The sequence below is a fragment of the Chrysemys picta genome, chromosome 12 (genome assembly GCF_011386835.1).
Source record: "Chrysemys picta bellii isolate R12L10 chromosome 12, ASM1138683v2, whole genome shotgun sequence".
NCBI classification, from domain to species: Eukaryota; Metazoa; Chordata; order Testudines; family Emydidae; genus Chrysemys; species Chrysemys picta.
Genome location: NC_088802.1, coordinates 17,413,803 through 17,430,429, shown reverse-complemented (window position 1 = coordinate 17,430,429; position 16,627 = coordinate 17,413,803). Strand labels below are relative to the sequence as shown.

Below are 16,627 nucleotides of genomic sequence, written 5' to 3'. Positions count from 1 at the left end.
GTCAGGGAGGAAATTCCTACAGCTAACAGGATGAGTGGGAAGCCATGACTGATATTTGCCTTGATTATATGACGCCGCCCTGACCTGGGTGAGATGGGGCACAACTGAAGGCTTTCGCTCACAGTAAGTTTTTGGGAGTCCAAACTTTCTCCTTCACTCGCCAGATGTTTCTGTCTCAGTTTCCCTCATTCCTCACCTGTGCAGGAACCTCTCGGGCTTTCCCTTTTCTCAGCAGCCTGGAGATCTGGAACCCACGGCTCTTCCCCTTGTTCCAGCAGGGGATCAGGTCAGGTTTGGGAATGGGGAATACTGCGCAGGGAGTGAAATCAGGCAAGCTCAGGGCGCATGGAGCACTGGTAGAGTATTTGTCAAAAGGAACATTCCCTGAGTTTAACCTGACCCTACAGGAGATTGTGGTAACTCAGACCCTATGGGAGCAGCAGATCTCTGAGGGCGCGGAAGTGTTGTTACACCCTCACTAGGAGGTCTCAGGGTAGATGTGCTCTGGGGGACTTGCTGAGACACACACAGCTCGGGTGTTAAACTCCTGCCTATTTCCAAGCCTGCAGAACCTAGAGCCCTCCCCACAGATGGAGCAAGGTGAACCGTGTGTGAAGGAGAAATAATACAGGCAGGACAATACCCTGCTTCTGATCCCCTGAAAGCTGGAGAGATGGGGATGAATTAGCCTGTCCATTTGGTTTCTGACTTCCCTGTTCCCTTGAAGGGGGTATGGAGATGCAAGTCTCTCCCTCACTGCAGCTGTGGACAATGTGACCCTCCCCCAAATCCAACTGACCAGGGAAGAACCTGAAGAGATTCATATGTGCAGACCTCACGGCATCTAATAGCTGAGGGCACAGGAATCCCTTACCCAGCAAGGTCACCATCTCATAGTTCTCCTGCATGACGTCCCTGTAGAGGCCTCTCTGTCTGGGTTTCAGCAGAGCCCCCTGCACCTCAGTGAAATACACAGCCACCTCCTCGAAGGTCACCGGCATCTGAAACATCAGTTCCTCCACTCAGCATCTGCAGCCCCAGCAACAATCCTACTAGTCACAGGGGAGGAGGCCCAGAAAAGCAGAATCCCATCCACACCCTGCTCAGACCAGCCAGCAGGCTTTAGGGGGTGGGGAGAAGGTGAGAGCTCCTTGTCCCCCCAGCACATGGAGCAGGGCAGGGTCTTCTCATTTCCCACACGCCTGCCAGCCCTGGCTGATGCAGGAAGCAGAGCTCTGAGCAGGGGACGGGGACAGGAATCCCGACAGCTTCCCTTCGTATTTCACAGCAGCCTCTGACCAGTGGGGTCAGGCTCCAGCACTGGGAGTCTGGTCAGTTTTCCCAGCCCTGCCCGTGGGGGCGGGGGTGTTTCCTGTTTCAGAAATGGGGGACTGTTTCTCCCCGCCACCGCCAATGGACCTGTTCAGAAAATCAGGCTCCAAGTTGAATGTGTCCCAGCAGGTTTATCACACCCTGTCCCATCCCTGCCTCCCCCTGTGTGTTTCCTGCCCCTCCCCCTAGCAAATCCCCCTGCAGCTCCCTGAAAATCCCCTACCTGAGCTGGCTCCATCACAGCCATTTCCCTTCCCTGTCCCCTGGAAGATGGGACGATCTGGAGCGAAACGCAGACGTGATTCCTCAGCCTGTCAGGGTGAGAGGGGTGATGGGGAAGGTTTCAGAAGGGGCTTGAGTCCATTTCACACCCCGATTCCCCCCAGGCTCTCTCCCTGCAGACAGACGCTCTGGACTCTGCCATGCTGGGAAAAACTATCAGTCACTTTATTACAACATAGACCTGGTCCCTCCCACCAGGGCTGAGCCCACGAGGGCACTTTAAAACCCTCCCAGGGACAGAGTCCTGTAGCCAATGATTTTAGTTTTTTGGTCATTTATTGTGTGATGTTATGATTAATTCATATGTTACGTCATATCTAATCATTTTATGTTAAATAGAGTTCAATTGTAGAATTATAAAAGTATAAGATTGATTAGTAGTAGAAGGGGATAGGTTTGCATTAGGTATCCAAGTAAGTAGGATCGAAACGCAAGGCCTGCAGGCTGAGGCTTGTAAGATTTTAGATTAGCCATATTAGGCCTTGGTGCTGAGAAATGCTGACCTAAGTACGTCACTGAACAATGACCCGATGCCACAAGATTACGGGCAAAGATGTACCAGTGGGTAATATTGTGAAAAATTAGCCAGAAGATTAATTTTAAATCACAAAAATGTTGTAATGGCACATCTGTTCCCAACATGTGTCTTAACCGCAGGATATAAATTGTGCGTCAATTCTAATGAGAATAAATAGCACCTACCCGACCAATAGAAATTGGGGTCCCTTGTGCTTCTGGGGGACACCAGACCAATAAGCACAAAGAGGGTTGACACTTTCATGAACGTGCGCAGAATGTAGGTATAGTCGGAATCACCATATAAAAAGAGGGTGCCCAGATTAGGAAATTTGAGTTCCCTGTAGTGTGATGGGGTGTGCATCCCCCACAGTAGCCAAGACAGGGTTAAACCCACATTATAGACAGCAAAATTCCCACCCCTAGGCTGGACTTGGGCATGCTCCAGATACTGTAGCAGTCTAGAGGGAGGAAGCCAAGCTCACTCCGGGTTGGAGGCTGGAGGGGAAGGACCTGGGCTGGACGCTCCCGCTGCGGACTGACTACAGCCACCACCTGCAGAGATCGGAGGCCCCAAGGACCGGCTTGGACCCCTGCGACCGATGGAGTTCCAGGAAGCTACATGTGCTGGAGACCCAGAAGCCTCATGGACTGCCTCACCAGAGACAGTGGCAGGAAGTGACCCAGGGCGGGTGATGGAGGGGTATCTCCCATCCGGGTAAGCTCAGCATGTTTTGGTAGGATTCCCTGCTGAGCCAGTGACTCTGGGTCCCCCCTACCTGGGCTGCCAGCCCCCCTTGCTGGTGGGTACTGGCCACTAGACCCCGTCGCCCTGAACCGAAGGGCTGCACTATTAACTCTGGCCACTAGGCCATGCTTCCCCGGGCACTGGGGCTATCGCCTTTGCTTTGGTCCTTGGACCCTGGGCTAGCGGGGTTGGACATGGACAAGTAGACTGACCGGTGGTGTCCATGCACCCATTTCCCACCCCCTTTCGCGACGGGGTGTGCATACACCGTGACATATGGGAAAACTCCAGCAGGAACCATCCCTCCACTGATGATCAATCCATGAGAGACCCACAGACCATAACACTATCTAGGAGGATGTGAGTATAACTATGTTTGTAACTCGTCCATAGGTCTGTATGGAATTTCTATATGCCTCGGTACTCACAACTTAATGGTAACTTTAATAAAACTTGTAAACCAGACTAGACTTTGTACTTGTGAATGTCTGTGTGGTCACTGCCCTTGGTCTTTATATGTTCCTAGAGACCGTAAATCTGAAGCAAGTACCAGAGGTGACTTTTACTCCATTAAGCATGAAACTGTAGCCACCAGAGCCAAACCCACGGTGGTGTAATCCCACATTACTAAATTCACTTTAAATAAAATAAAAGGCTACAGTCTCTAAGACAAATACTAGAAAAGTGCAGAATCAAAGGCGCCATTGTGGGGGATTCCCCCTGACATTGTCCCCAAGGGCAGCGCACTCCCCCCCCCCCCACACACACACACACACCAGCGCGGGGACTAGGAAGGGGCAGGACCTGGCTTTTCCTCTGTCAGCTCCTCTCCTTCTTCACAGGAGAGTGAGTCGGCCCAGGGGTGATACAGGGAATGGATCCGCACAGGTCTGGGAACTGGGAACCTCCCTCTCCACTTCTTGCTCCTGTTGCCCCTTTCGGTCTCACCCCTCCCCTTCCTGTCTCCTTCCCTCTCCCCTCTGCCTGGGAGAACTGGGGACTGTCCTGTTCGCATGGGCGTTGGCTCTCCAGTGTCAGCCTGGCTGTGTCACTGAGGGCAGCAGCTCTGGGACCCGCAGGCACAGGGGAGCCCCTCCCCCTCCGGTACAAACTCACCAGCAGGTCCCTGAAAGGGGCCCCTGGTGCAAAGTCACTTGCCTGCCCGGCCCCAGCCCTTTCCCTCAGTCACCTGGAAACTCTGGCTCAAGAGCTGATGTTGGCAGAGCCTGGGGCTGCCCCAGGGGGCTAGTTCCAGGACTGTCAAAAGTCCCCACCTGGGCTGGGCACAGAGGGGGGTTAATGAAGGTCTCTCCTTGGCACAGAGCCCGCTGGGGGAGCAGCAGTTGCTCAGTCCGGGCCCCAGATCACACTGCAGGAGGCAGCTTCAACTGACCCAGGGAGCTCAATTAACTCCGGGGCACTAATATCATGAGCAGACAGAGAGAGACACCAGCCTCGTCTGCCTTAGCAATAACCAACCCTCCCCACCCCCCACCTATATGAGGAAAGTTCAGCAGCTGTGGATTTCATTTGCCCACCAGGACTCACACCAGAACAGAACCAGAATACCAGCTTGAACCGTTATGCTTAACTGAACTGGAACCAGACTTAAACCATCATTTTTCCTCTTAGTGAATCTGAATCGAACTCAGGGGGAAATGGCTACCAGTTAAAATAAAGTTTTAGCAATTTTTCAGCTCAATATTTGATCAAACAAAACCTACTCTGATCTCACGTTCATTATAAAACAAGACAACAAAACAACCCCCAGGCATGTGATCACTACCCGGCCTGTCCCAGTAGGAGAAGAGAAGGGGGCAGCCCACAGAAGCAGGGAGGAAGGGGAGAGAAGTGGGGGCTCCCTGTCCCAGAAGTTAACATTAACTCTTCAAGGCCAAGGAAAAAGGCTGCTCAATTCTTCTTCCGCTTAGACAGGCCTCCTCTCACCTGTCCCCACCCCTTGGGACAGCTCCTCCCTCCAACTGTCACAACCTGAGGCAGGCTCCATGCCCCAGATTCAGTTCCCCACTGAAGCAAGCCACAGGGCTCACTCCCAACCCCCTTCCCCCTTCTGGGGCACTGCCTGGTAACTAACCAGAACCGAACACACCGACTGCCACTGAACCCGAACCAAACCCCAGTTCCACTCCTTGCGGCTCGCAGTGACTCTGGTTGGACACCGAATCCTGCACAGAAATCAGACCAGCCCCTGTTCAGTGCTGTCAGCCCAGGAGTCAGACCCCCCGCAGATAAGGAGATTGTCTTTAAACACAAATATGAAATTGGGAGCTGGAGGGGGGGGGGGAGGTTACTGGGTGGATCTTTGCCTTGTAAATTCTCAGCCCTTTGGGGGAAGTCTCCTGCCCACCCCCTACCCCTAGTGTGACCACCTTTCAAAAGGCAAAAGTGGGACACATGCAGGACCCCTGCCCCCTTTCCCCAAGGCCACGCCCCCTGCTCCACCTCTTCCCCCTAAGACCCTGCCTCCTGGCCAGGTCAGAAGCCGAGCTCCGATAAGAACCGCCCAGGGAGCCCGGGGCCACTGCAGGGAGCCCCGACCCTCTACCTGCCCTGGGCAGGGGTACTCAAGAACATCCCCTGGCCTGTATGCCCATCCCCCAGGGTAGGTGGAGGGTCTGGGGCTCCCCACTGCAGCCTGGGCTCCCTGGGTGGCTTTTATTATGACCAGGATCTAGCTTCAGCCAGGCCAGTGGGGAGGGGCTCAAGGGAAGCGGGGAGAAGAGGAGGAGCGGGGGCTCGTGGCCAAGAGGGGCTAAGGCCCACCTCAGCCCCGCCCACAGGCAACAGGCTGGTGCTGCCCCTGAGCCTCAGGCAGGTGCAGAGCCCCGGCACAGGGAATCCGGGACAAATAGTGTCACGGAGACATTCAGCCCAGGACCAGGACTTGAACTCTGCATTTCAGGACTGTCCTGCCCAATTCGGGATGGATGGTCATCCTGCCCACCCCCCACTGCTGGTTTGGCCATTTCTAGGGGAACAAATCATAGAATCATAGAAGAAGAACAGAATCATAGAAGATTAGGGTTGGAAGAGACCTCAGGAGGTCATCTAGTCCAATCCCCTGCTCAAAGCAAGAGCAACTAAATCATCCCAGCCAGGGCTTTGTCAAACCTGGCCTTAAAAACCTCTAAGGATGGAGATTCCACCACCTCCCTAGGTAACCCATTCCAGTGCTTCACCGCCCTCCTAGTGAAATAGTGTTTCCTAATATCCAACCTAGATCTCCCCCACTGCAACTCCTTGTTCTGTCATCTGCCACCACTGAGAACAGCCGAGCTCCATCCTCTTTGGAACCCCCCTACAGGTAGTTGAAGGCTGCTATCAAATCCCCCCTCACTCTTCTCTTCTGCAGACTAAACAAGCCCAGTTCACTCAGCCTCTCCTCATAAGTCATGTGCCCCAGTCCCCTGATCATTTTTGTTGCCCTCTGCTGGACTCTCAAATTTGTCCACATGCTTTTTGTAGGGCGGGGGGGGGGGGGGGGGGGGGCAAAACTGGATGCAGTACTCCAGATGTGGCCTCACCAGTGCCGAATAGAGGGGAATAATCACTTCCCTCGATCTGCCGGTGATGCTCCTACCAATGCAGCCCAATATGCCATTAGCCTTCTTGGCAACAAGGGCACACTGTTGACTCATATCCAGCTTCTCATCCACTGTAATCCCCAGGTCCTTTTCTGCAGAACTGCTGCTTAGCCGGTTGGTCCCCAGCCTGTAGCGGTGCTTGGGATTCTTCTCTCCTAAGTGCAGGACTCTGCACTTGTCCTTGTTGAACCTCATCAGATTTCTTTTGGCCCAATCCTCCAAATTGTCTAGGTCACTCTGGACCCTATCCCTACCCTTCAGCATATCTACCTCTCCCCTCAGCTTAGTGTCATCTGCGAACTTCCTGAGAGTGCAATTCATCCCATCATCCAGACCATTGATAAAGATGTTGAACAAAACCAGCCCCAGGGCCGACCCCCGGGGCACCCCGCTTGATACCGGCTGCCAACTAGACATCGAGCCGTTGATCACGACCCGTTGAGCCCAATAATCTAGCCAGCTTTCTATCCACCTTATAGTCCATCCATCCAACCCTTACTTCTTTAACTTGCTGCAAAGAATTCTGTGGGAGACCGTAACAAAAGCTTTGCTAAAGTCAAGATATATCACATCCACTGCTTTCCCTGCTGAGCAGGGCAGCCCCTTCACTCTCCCTTACCCCATGGGGCGGTGGAGCTGCCTTGTATCTCTCCCACCCCTCCCCCCATATCCCTGCCCCCTGGGCTCTCCCTTCCCCCGCCAGTCTCCTTTTGCGCTCACAGTCTCCCCCCAGCCTCCCCTCCCCACATCCCCCCTTTCCCTCGCAGTGACCCCCCCTCACATCTTCCCTCCATTCCAGCCTCGTTCCCCTCAACCCCATAATTCCCCCCTGCCCCCGATTCCCCTGCATCGCCCCAACCTCCCTTCAGTGCAACCCCTGCCCACATCCCATCCTGCCCCTGCTCCGCACTCCTGCCCCCGGCCTTACACACCCCTGTTCCACCCTCAGTCCCCCCTTATCTGCACCCCTCGCCCACCTTCAGTCCCCTCCCGGCTCCTCGCCCGACCACCCAGGTGTCGCTGTCCCAGCCCCCAGCACGGCCCGGGCTCCCCCCGCCCCGCACACACCGGGAGCTGGCGGCAGCTTTCCCGGGCCCAGGGCGGGAATCGCAGCCAGCTCCGCTGGGAGCAGCCTGGGGCCAAACCCCCCCCTGCAGCCCGGGGGTGACGGGGGGCGGGTGTCTCTCACCTTCCCTCCGAGCGGGGCCCCACTGGGGCAGGGGCCGGGCTGGGGGCTCTGCCCTGGGAGAGGCTCCTGGGGAGCAGCGGGAAGGGCCCTGCTGGAGATTCCCCTCTCCCGGCTGCAGCCCGGGCTCCGGGCTCCCAGCACCAGCCGCCGGGGCTCGGGGATCTCGCCGGGAGCCAGAGTCACCGCAGCGGCCGCAAGTCACTTCCTGCTGCCGGGACTGACCGCAGCGATCGCTCCCCCCAGAGCCGCCTCCCAGCTGCTCCTGGGTCCTAGCGATAAACCTATCAACGGCAGCCCCCTGCCCCAGACCCTGCCTCCTATGACACTAAGAGCCCTTCAGTGTTGACCGGGAAAGGGTTCATTGTTTTATGATGACATTGTTTTCTTATATAGGCTCCTATTACCCACCCTCATCCCGATTTTTCACACTTGCTGTCTGGTCACCCTAACCACGGGCCATGGGAGGTCGCTAATAAAGGCTCATGTCACACTGTTCCTCAGGATCATTGCAAGAAGTGTGGGCAGATGATCTTTAAGGAACTACGTTTATATACCAGAAACTGTTTTAAAGTTTGAATCTAGGCAGGGTTGACAAACAGGTTTTGCTAGACCAAGGGATATCTAGTCACCTCTCTCCCACAGTTCACATGTAGATTATACTGGCACTAGAAAAGGTTCAGAAAAGGGCAACTAACATGATTAGGGGTTTGGAATGGGTCCCATATGAGGAGAGATTAAAGAGGCTAGGACTTTTCAGCTTGGAAAAGAGGAGACTAAGGGGGGATATGATAGAGGTATATAAAATCATGAGTGATGTGGAGAAAGTGGATAAGAAAAAGTTATTTACTTATTCCCATAATACAAGAACTAGGGGTCACCAAATGAAATTAATAGGCAGCAGGTTTAAAGCAAATAAAAGGAAGTTCTTCACGCAGCGCACTGTCAACTTGTGGAACTCCTTACCTGAGGAGGTTGTGAAGGCTAGGACTATAACAGCGTTTAAAAGAGAACTGGATAAATTCATGGTGGTTAAACCCATTAATGGCTATTAGCCAGGATGGATAAGGAATGGTGTCCCTAGCCTCTGTTTGTCAGAGGGTGGAGATGGATGGCAGGAGAGAGATCAATTGATCATTGCCTGTTAGGTTCACTCCCTCTGGGGCACCTGACATTGGCCACTGTCGGTAGACAGGATACTGGGCTAGATGGACCTTTGGTCTGACCCAGTACGGCCGTTCTTATATTCTTATAAGCATTGTAAGCGAATACAATTGAAGTCCTGTTTGCATATAGCAGTGGTTCTCAACAAGGGGTACATACATCACACAGACACAATGCAGCCTTCTGCAAATCCCTCACCACAAAGAAACAAGCGGGCCTTCTGCAACCTTCCTCCCCCCAACAACTCACTTCAGCGACTCCCAAAATCAAAACCACTTATCAGGGGCCTCCTGCCTGTTTCTCCTTCGCCAAACTCTGACCACCATGACTGGCTAGCCTCCTCCGGAATAGAGAAGAGCTGCTGGCTTCATGCATCTGTGAACACTGAGTCATCCTCAGCCTCTGGGTCCCCATCCTGCACCACATCCCCGTCCACGATTTTCTCCTGGCTCAGTCCACTCTTAGACTGTCCCCTGAGCCACCAAAGTATCCACGGTGGTCTCTGCAGTGGAGGTTGGATCGCTGCCAAGTATCGTGTCCAGCTCTTTGTAGAACCAGCAGCTCAGTCCAGCACCGGAGCGGCAGTTTGCCTCCCGCACCTTGTGGTAGGCGTTCCGCAGCTCCTTCACTCTGACCCTGCACTGCAATGTGTCCCAGTCATGGCCTCTTTTATGTCATGAATCGTGATATCTGTCCGTAGGTATCATAATTCCTACGGCTGGAGCGCAACAGAGACTGGACAGTCTCCTCTCCCCAAATGCTGATGAGGTCCAACAGCTTGGTATTGCTCCAAGTGGGGGAGTGCCTGGTGCATGCAGCAGTCATGGTCACCCGGACAGATGTGCTGAGACCACTGCACACATCTCCAAACAAACAGGAAGGGGACTTTCAAAATTCCCAAGGAATTTAAAGGGTAGGGCTGATGGTTGGTCACCTGAGGGCAGGCAGTAGAGTTCAAACCGATGACTAGAGAGGTGAGAACAGGCATTGTGGGACACCTCCCGGAGGCCAATCACATTGCTGTAATCGCCACAGTGTCTACACTGGCACCACAGCGCTATAGCCCTGGCGCAGAAAGCTCTACGCCTCTCGTCGGGGTGGATTTTTTACTGCTCTGCAACTGCTCAGTTTCTGCGCACAAAGTGGCTTGGCAGTGTGTACACCTCTGCAGTTGGAGTGCAAAAAACTGCTTTACTGCACACAAACTTGCCAATGTAGACATAGATTCATAGATTCTAGGACTGGAAGGGACCTTGAGAGGTCATCGAGTCCAGTCCCCTGCCCTCATGGCAGGACCAAATACTGTCTAGACCAGTGGCTCTCAAACTTTTTTTTCGCAGACCACTTGAAAATTGCTGAGGGTCTCGGCGGACCGCTTAATGATCTTTCCAAATGTTATTTGTACCATTAGCTAACTATTGTAAAGCATTTTGGATAGAAGTGCTATATAATAATAATTAATTTTTTTTGTTCTACAAATAAAAGCACACAATACATATTTTAATATCAGTAGTCTTATTTTTCTAATGCGATGGATGTGCCCTCTCTTCCCTGCCATGGCAGCCCCTGAACTGAGGCTGGGAAGGATGGGGGGGTCTCTCTCTCTCTCCCCCACCATGACAGCCCCCAAGCTTGGACTGGGAAGGGGGGGGTCTCTTCCTCTCTCTCCCACCGCAGCAGCCCCTAAGCTAGGGCTCGAAAGGAGTGGGGTCTCTCCCACACCACAACAGCAACAGAGCTGAAGCTGGGAAGAAGGGCTGTCTCTCCCTGGCAGCCGCAGCCCTGGAGCTGGGGAAAGTCACTTGTTTCTGTGGCCGCTGCAGCCCTGCACATCCCAAATTCCCCCCACCCCCTTTCTCACCCCATTGCCCCCCTCCCATCTACCCCTTATTCCTCCCCAAGGCCACCACCTCACCTTACATGTGCGTCTTCTCTAGGGTCCAGGTACCTAATTAGTGGAGCCATGCCTGCATAGCTTCACTAATTAGGCGGGTGGCCCTTCATTCTTCTGTGTGCGGCTGCCCAGGCATACATCTTAGAGGGAACTATCCATGGACCACCTGAATGGAGCTCGTGGACCACAGTTTGAGAACCACTGGTCTAGACCATCCCTGATAGACATTTATCTAACCTACTCTTAAATATCTCCAGAGATGGAGATTCCACAACCTCCCTAGGCAATTGATTCCAGTGTTTAACCACCCTGACAGTTAGGAACTTGTTTCTAATGTCCAACCTAAACCTCCCTTGCTGCAGTTTAAACCCACTGCTTCTTGTTCTATCCTTAGAGGCTAAGGTGAACAAGTTTTCTCCCTCCTCCTTATGACACCCTTTTAGATACCTGTAAACGGCTATCGTGTCCCCTCTCAGTCTTCTCTTTTCCAAACTAAACAAACCCAATTCTTTCAGCCTTCCTTCATAGGTCATGTTCTCAAGACCTTTAATCATTCTTGTTGCTCTTCTCTGTACCCTCTCCTATTTCTCCACATCTTTCTTGAAATGCGGTGCCCAGAACTGGACACAATACTCCAGTTGAGGCCTAACCAGCGCAGAGTAGAGCGGAAGAATGACTTCTCATGTCTTGCTCACAACACACCTGTTAATGCATCCCAAAATCATGTTTGCTTTTTTTGCAACAGCATCACACTGTTGACTTATATTTAGCTTGTGGTCCACTATAACCCCTAGATACCTTTCTGCCGTACTCCTTCCTAGACAGTCTCTTCCCATTCTAAATGTGTGAAACTGATTGTTCCTTCCTAAGTGGAGCATTTTGCATTTGTCTTTATTAAACTTCATCCTGTTTACCTCAGACCATTTCTCCAATTTGTCCAGATCATTTTGAATTATGACCCTATCCTCCAAAGCAGTTGCAATCCCTCCCAGTTTGGTATCATCTGCAAACTTAATAACCATACTTTCTATGCCAATATCTAAGTTGTTGATGAAGATATTGAACAGAGCCGGTCCCAAAACAGACATACCCTCAGTCTCTGACTCTTGGAGTGCGTATCCAGCACTCGCCCTCATTGTTTTTGCTGACAGATACTGGTCATTTTCATTGTCCTAAGAACAAGAAAAATCTCATGAGAAAGGCTAGGGAAACATGAAAAGAAAATCAGAAAGGACTATTTTGGAAAGTTATCATTTGTCTTTTGAAGTTCCCAATAAATCTGAACTCCAGCCTGCCAGAATAATTTAACATGTGACAGAACAGTCTTCACCAAAAAGAGAAAAACCCACAAGGCAGGGTGGGCTACAAACCACTTTCCCATTCATGAAGTGAAATCCCAGAGAATCTTAAGATTCAAAATCTGGAGAACAAATTTAGCCATTTCCTTCTGAACAGGCCAAACCTGCTTTATTCAGCACCATCACATTATTTGGCTGTGTTATTGACAAAAGTTTTAAGCATCATCATCATAAAAGAAAGAGGAAAACAAGACGAGCCTAACCAAAAACTTCCTATTTACAAATGATCTGGATTTAGCTGGAAAAACTCCAGATGCCACTTTACCAATAGATGGAGGCTGGGATTTGTAGACCTGAATTTATGGGTCTAGTTTGTTATGGCTCGCCAGTGATCTGATTAGAAGAATTTAGGTTTATGTCCCAATTCAAGCTCCCAGAGGGTTAAAGAACACAGATAGCCTATGTCTGGAGCAGACTCTTGCCGTGTGTGGCAAGGGCACTGATACTGAGGACAATACCAGAGTTTTAAGATCTTTATTAAAACAAGTGAAAAAGCAATCAAAGCTACAAGGCACAGAGTCACAAATCAGTAATACAATCCTAAAATTCCTGGTGGTAACATTCCTATTCTAAAGACTATTTAAGCTAGCATGCTCACACCCTTCCCTGAAGACATGGTAGTAGGAGACAGAGGACCAGCCCTGTCTCTGGCATGCCCGATAGATTTGATGGTCTAGGTGGAGATCAGGACTAGATGATGAGTAGCTATGTTGCCAAGCTGAGCTGATAGCTTAATAGAAGGTATAAAGAGTGACGAACGAGCGATACCTCTGCACGGTTGTTTGCCCTTTTATAGGGTCCTCATAATAGCATGAATATTCATAGCCGTGCCCAATCTACCGTGCCCAAGTCTTATTTCCTCACCCAGATAAATCTTCGGGTACGCTTATTCTATAGGCTAACATATTGTGACATATATTCATACATGTTAATGTTGATTATCTCATCCCTGAAATCATTACCTTTGACATTAATCATAACTTCCATGTTCTGCTGCGCTGCACCCTGGGTTACCGGTCTGTTCCAAACTTAAGGTAAACACCTTCGGTTCTTCATTTGATTCTCTATTCAGTTCCCCCAGAGACAAAGGGGTAGCCAATAGGACATTTATCTATGCCAAAGGTTGCAATCACTTATCCTAACTAACTCAAGCTAAGCTTCCTCTTACAGGATATGGGCCTGTAGGCTCCTTTGCGTTACAACCAACTATTCTGAGTAATATATATTGAGATCTGGTATAAACCAAACTCCCTGAAGATAAGAATATAATCAATCAAATCAATAAAGAAAGCACTCTAGGCAATATAGCAAGCTAGAAAAGTAACCTTATGGGCTACAGATTTAAGCTCAAACTGTGCTTTGGGGTTCATTTGAATTCCCCCTTCAGGAATATGACACTTTTTTCTCCAGCCCTCAAGGGTCTGATTAAGGATCAAAGAAATCAAAGCCTGATTCTAAGCATGGTGGGAAAAGGACACTGTGGTAAATGACACACATGAAGGTGGAGGGGTAGAAAGGAAAAAGGATAAACTCTCCATGGCTTGGGCAGAGGCTGCTCTGTCAGAGAAGATGTGTGAGCTTGATGGGGGCAGGAGGGAATCCCTCGGACTGAACCCATCCCCCTCAAATAAAACAGAAGTTAAAACACTACATTATTTTACTATCCCTGCTCCAGCTCTTTTAGACTCTATTGAATGCTGGTGTATAAGGAAGAAACAGCAGAAAAAATGAATTTTTTTTCAGCATTACCTGGAGCAATGTGAGGATGTCTGGGAATGAGACAATCTCACTGCTAAGGGGGCACTTAGTAAGTCTAACAATCAATTTGCTAATGGGGGATTGGAATAAACTGCTCAGGGTCAGTCTAGACTAGAAAAAGGGGAGGAGGAACAAAGGAGATGTACTGGCTAATCCCAACCACTTCTCCTGCCCTAGACAGACATTTGGAGGCTGATATTATCACTCCCCATTTATTCCCTCTCTGGAAGGCACAGATTTGTCTCGGGTCACCCCGCAAGCTGCTGGCAGAGTTGGGAACAGAGCTTAGGTCTCCTGAGTTCCAGGCCAGAGCTCTATCCATTAGGCAGCGCTGCTTCCCTCTCAGAGGCTGATGCTGCTGTAGCAGAGGTGGGAATTCCAGGCTTCCAACAAAAGGCCCTGTGGGAATCAGTCTCTGCCAATGGTGCTGTCTGAATGCAGAGGGGGCAGGGAGAAGGGGCAGAGGGGGTGAGTGATGAGGCAGCACCTCTCTGCCCCTGTGCTCTCCCTCGCCTCTTATCCCATGATCCCTAAACACTCGATAGCCCCAGCACCCAACTCTCCCTGCTTCCCAGCTCCCGCAGCCCCAGCCATTCAATCCCCAGTTTCCTCACCACAGCCCATTGGCCTAGTCTCTTAACGTTTGATCCCCCAGAGCCCAGTGCCCTGGGGGATTTGGGGAGGGGAGGAGTTACTAGCCCCTGCAGGGAACAGCTCCAGGTCAGTGGGGGAGCCCAGCCCAGGGGCTGGTGGAAGATGGGGGGTGGGGACAGGTGTGTAGAGTGAAGGTGGGGCCTGGCCCAAGTGTCCTTCTCCTCATTTCCATGGCAGGGGGATCCCGGCTGGGAGGGGAAGGGAGAGGGGGGAACTTCAGCCAGGCAGAGGGAGCGGCTGGAGGAGTTTCTCTCTCTCCCTTCCCCCACCTGTGGCCCATCAGCTCAGCAGCCAGGGCTGCAGCAGGGGGGAGGGGCTGATGGGGGCTTCTCCTCCTCTGCCTGGGGTTTGCTGAGACCAGGCAGAGCCAGAGGGTCACAGACCAATTGATGCTCGGCTGGTGTTGGATCCTCACCCCAGCGATGGGCAGCTGGATCCTTGGGAGCCAAACGCCCCTGATGTGTGTGGGAACGAGGAAATGGGTTGGTCACCATGGCCAGCCCCAGTCAGGGCACTGAGAGAATTTCCCTGCTGTGTGGAGGAGTCTCTGATGTCCAGTATGGTGTTAGCTCCACTTGGGGAATTTTCCACATTGAGAACACCTCAGAGGTTTCTTCCCTGTGTGGATTTGCGGATGCCTGACCCCAAATGAACTTTCCCCCACATTCAAGGTGTCTCTTTTGTGTGGATCACTGATGTGTGAAGTAAAATTGAACCTTTTCCTGTAGTCAAGCTATTTCTGAGGTCTCTCACCCTTGTGTATTCTCTGATGAGTGGTAAGCGCTGACCTCCTACTGAAGCTTTCCCCACATTCAAGGCATTTATAAGGTCTCTCTCCAGTGTGGATTCTCCCATGTTTAATAAGGTATGCGCGCAGACAGAAAGTTTTCCCACAGTCCAAGCATTTATGGGGTTTCTCTCCTGTGTGGGTTTTCTCATGTGCTTTAAGGTTTGATTTGAAACGGAAAGCTTTCCCACAGTCCAAGCATTCATGCGGTTTCTCTCCTGTGTGGGTTTTCTGATGTGTAGTAAGGGTTGATTTCAAATTGAAACTTGTCCCACACTCAGGGCATTTATAGGGTTTTTCTCCTGTGTGGATTCTCCTATGATTAGTAAGGGCTGAACTTGCGATAAAACATTTCCCACACTCCAGGCATTTATAGGGTCTCTCTCCTGTGTGGGTTCTCTCATGAGTTAAAAGTGCTGAGCTCTGACTAAAACTTTTCCCACACTCATGGCATTCATAGGGTCTCTCTCCAGTGTGGGTTCGCTCATGTGCAATAAGCGTTGCACTCTGACTAAAACCTTTCCCACACTCAAGGCATTTATAAGGTCTCTCTCCTGTGTGGGTTCGCTGATGTGTAATAAGCGTTGCACTCTGACTAAAACTGTTCCCACACTCACCGCATTTAAAAGGTCTCTCTCCTGTTTGCACTCTCTGATGTATAATAAGTTGTGACTTCTGAATTAAGATTTTTCCAGAGTCCAAGCATTTATAAGGCTTCTCTCCTGTGTGGGTTCTCTGATGTGTAAGAATGTTTCCACTGAAACAGAATCTTTTCCCACAGTCAAGGCATTTGCAGGGTTTCTCTTCACTATGACTTGTCTGCCGGACTGTGGTTTCCTTGGGATCCTTGCATCCTCTGCCATGTTGAATTGATTTGTCCAGTTTCTTCCCGGGATAGTTTCCCAGCTGCATCTCTGATCTGTGTCGATCTCCCCAGGCATTTCCCTGCTCCAAGCGCTGGGGAAAATTCCATTCAGCTCTTCTCAAAAACCTCTCCTGCGGTTCCACTTTCCCAGGAACTTCCTGCTGCTGATTCTCCTCCTTGTTCTCACTCACTGTCCTATCACCTGCTGGGAGAGAGAGAATCCAGACAGGAGTTATTGCCTGTGCCAGGGGGAAAGGACAGAAAGGGGAATAGCAAAGAGGGAAAACACAACACAGTGACTGTTGGGGAGATGGAGACACTGGATTCTGCCTCCACATCCCACCCAAACACTCCCAGGGAAGAAAAGTCAGGGAGGAAATTCCCACAGCTAACAAGATGGGTGAGAAGCCGTGACTGATCTTTGCCTTGATGCTACGACACCTGCTGACTGCAGCCCTGACCTGGGTGAGATAGGGCA

At 51.2% G+C, this 16,627-nt stretch overlaps 1 protein-coding gene across 21 annotated transcripts in view; it reads right to left on the bottom strand.

The window, feature by feature from the left end:
• LOC101953695 (zinc finger and SCAN domain-containing protein 2-like) overlaps positions 1 to 16,627 on the bottom strand; it is a 222,750-nt gene that overhangs the window by 21,383 nt on the left and 184,740 nt on the right. For 2 of the 21 annotated variants that reach the window (XM_065564854.1, XM_065564853.1), the window contains one exon: positions 12,546 to 16,354. The exons of 13 other annotated variants lie outside the window; for them this stretch is intronic. In XM_065564854.1, the coding sequence (XP_065420926.1) occupies positions 15,231 to 16,354 (1,124 nt within the window). In that variant the 3' untranslated portion in view covers positions 12,546 to 15,230. Of the gene's footprint in view, positions 1 to 196; positions 310 to 874; positions 1,002 to 1,555; positions 1,644 to 7,672; positions 7,924 to 12,545; positions 16,355 to 16,627 lie in introns of those variants that run through there. 6 more of the 21 variants (XM_065564856.1, XM_042847479.2, XM_065564852.1 and 3 more) reach the window with 6 other exon arrangements.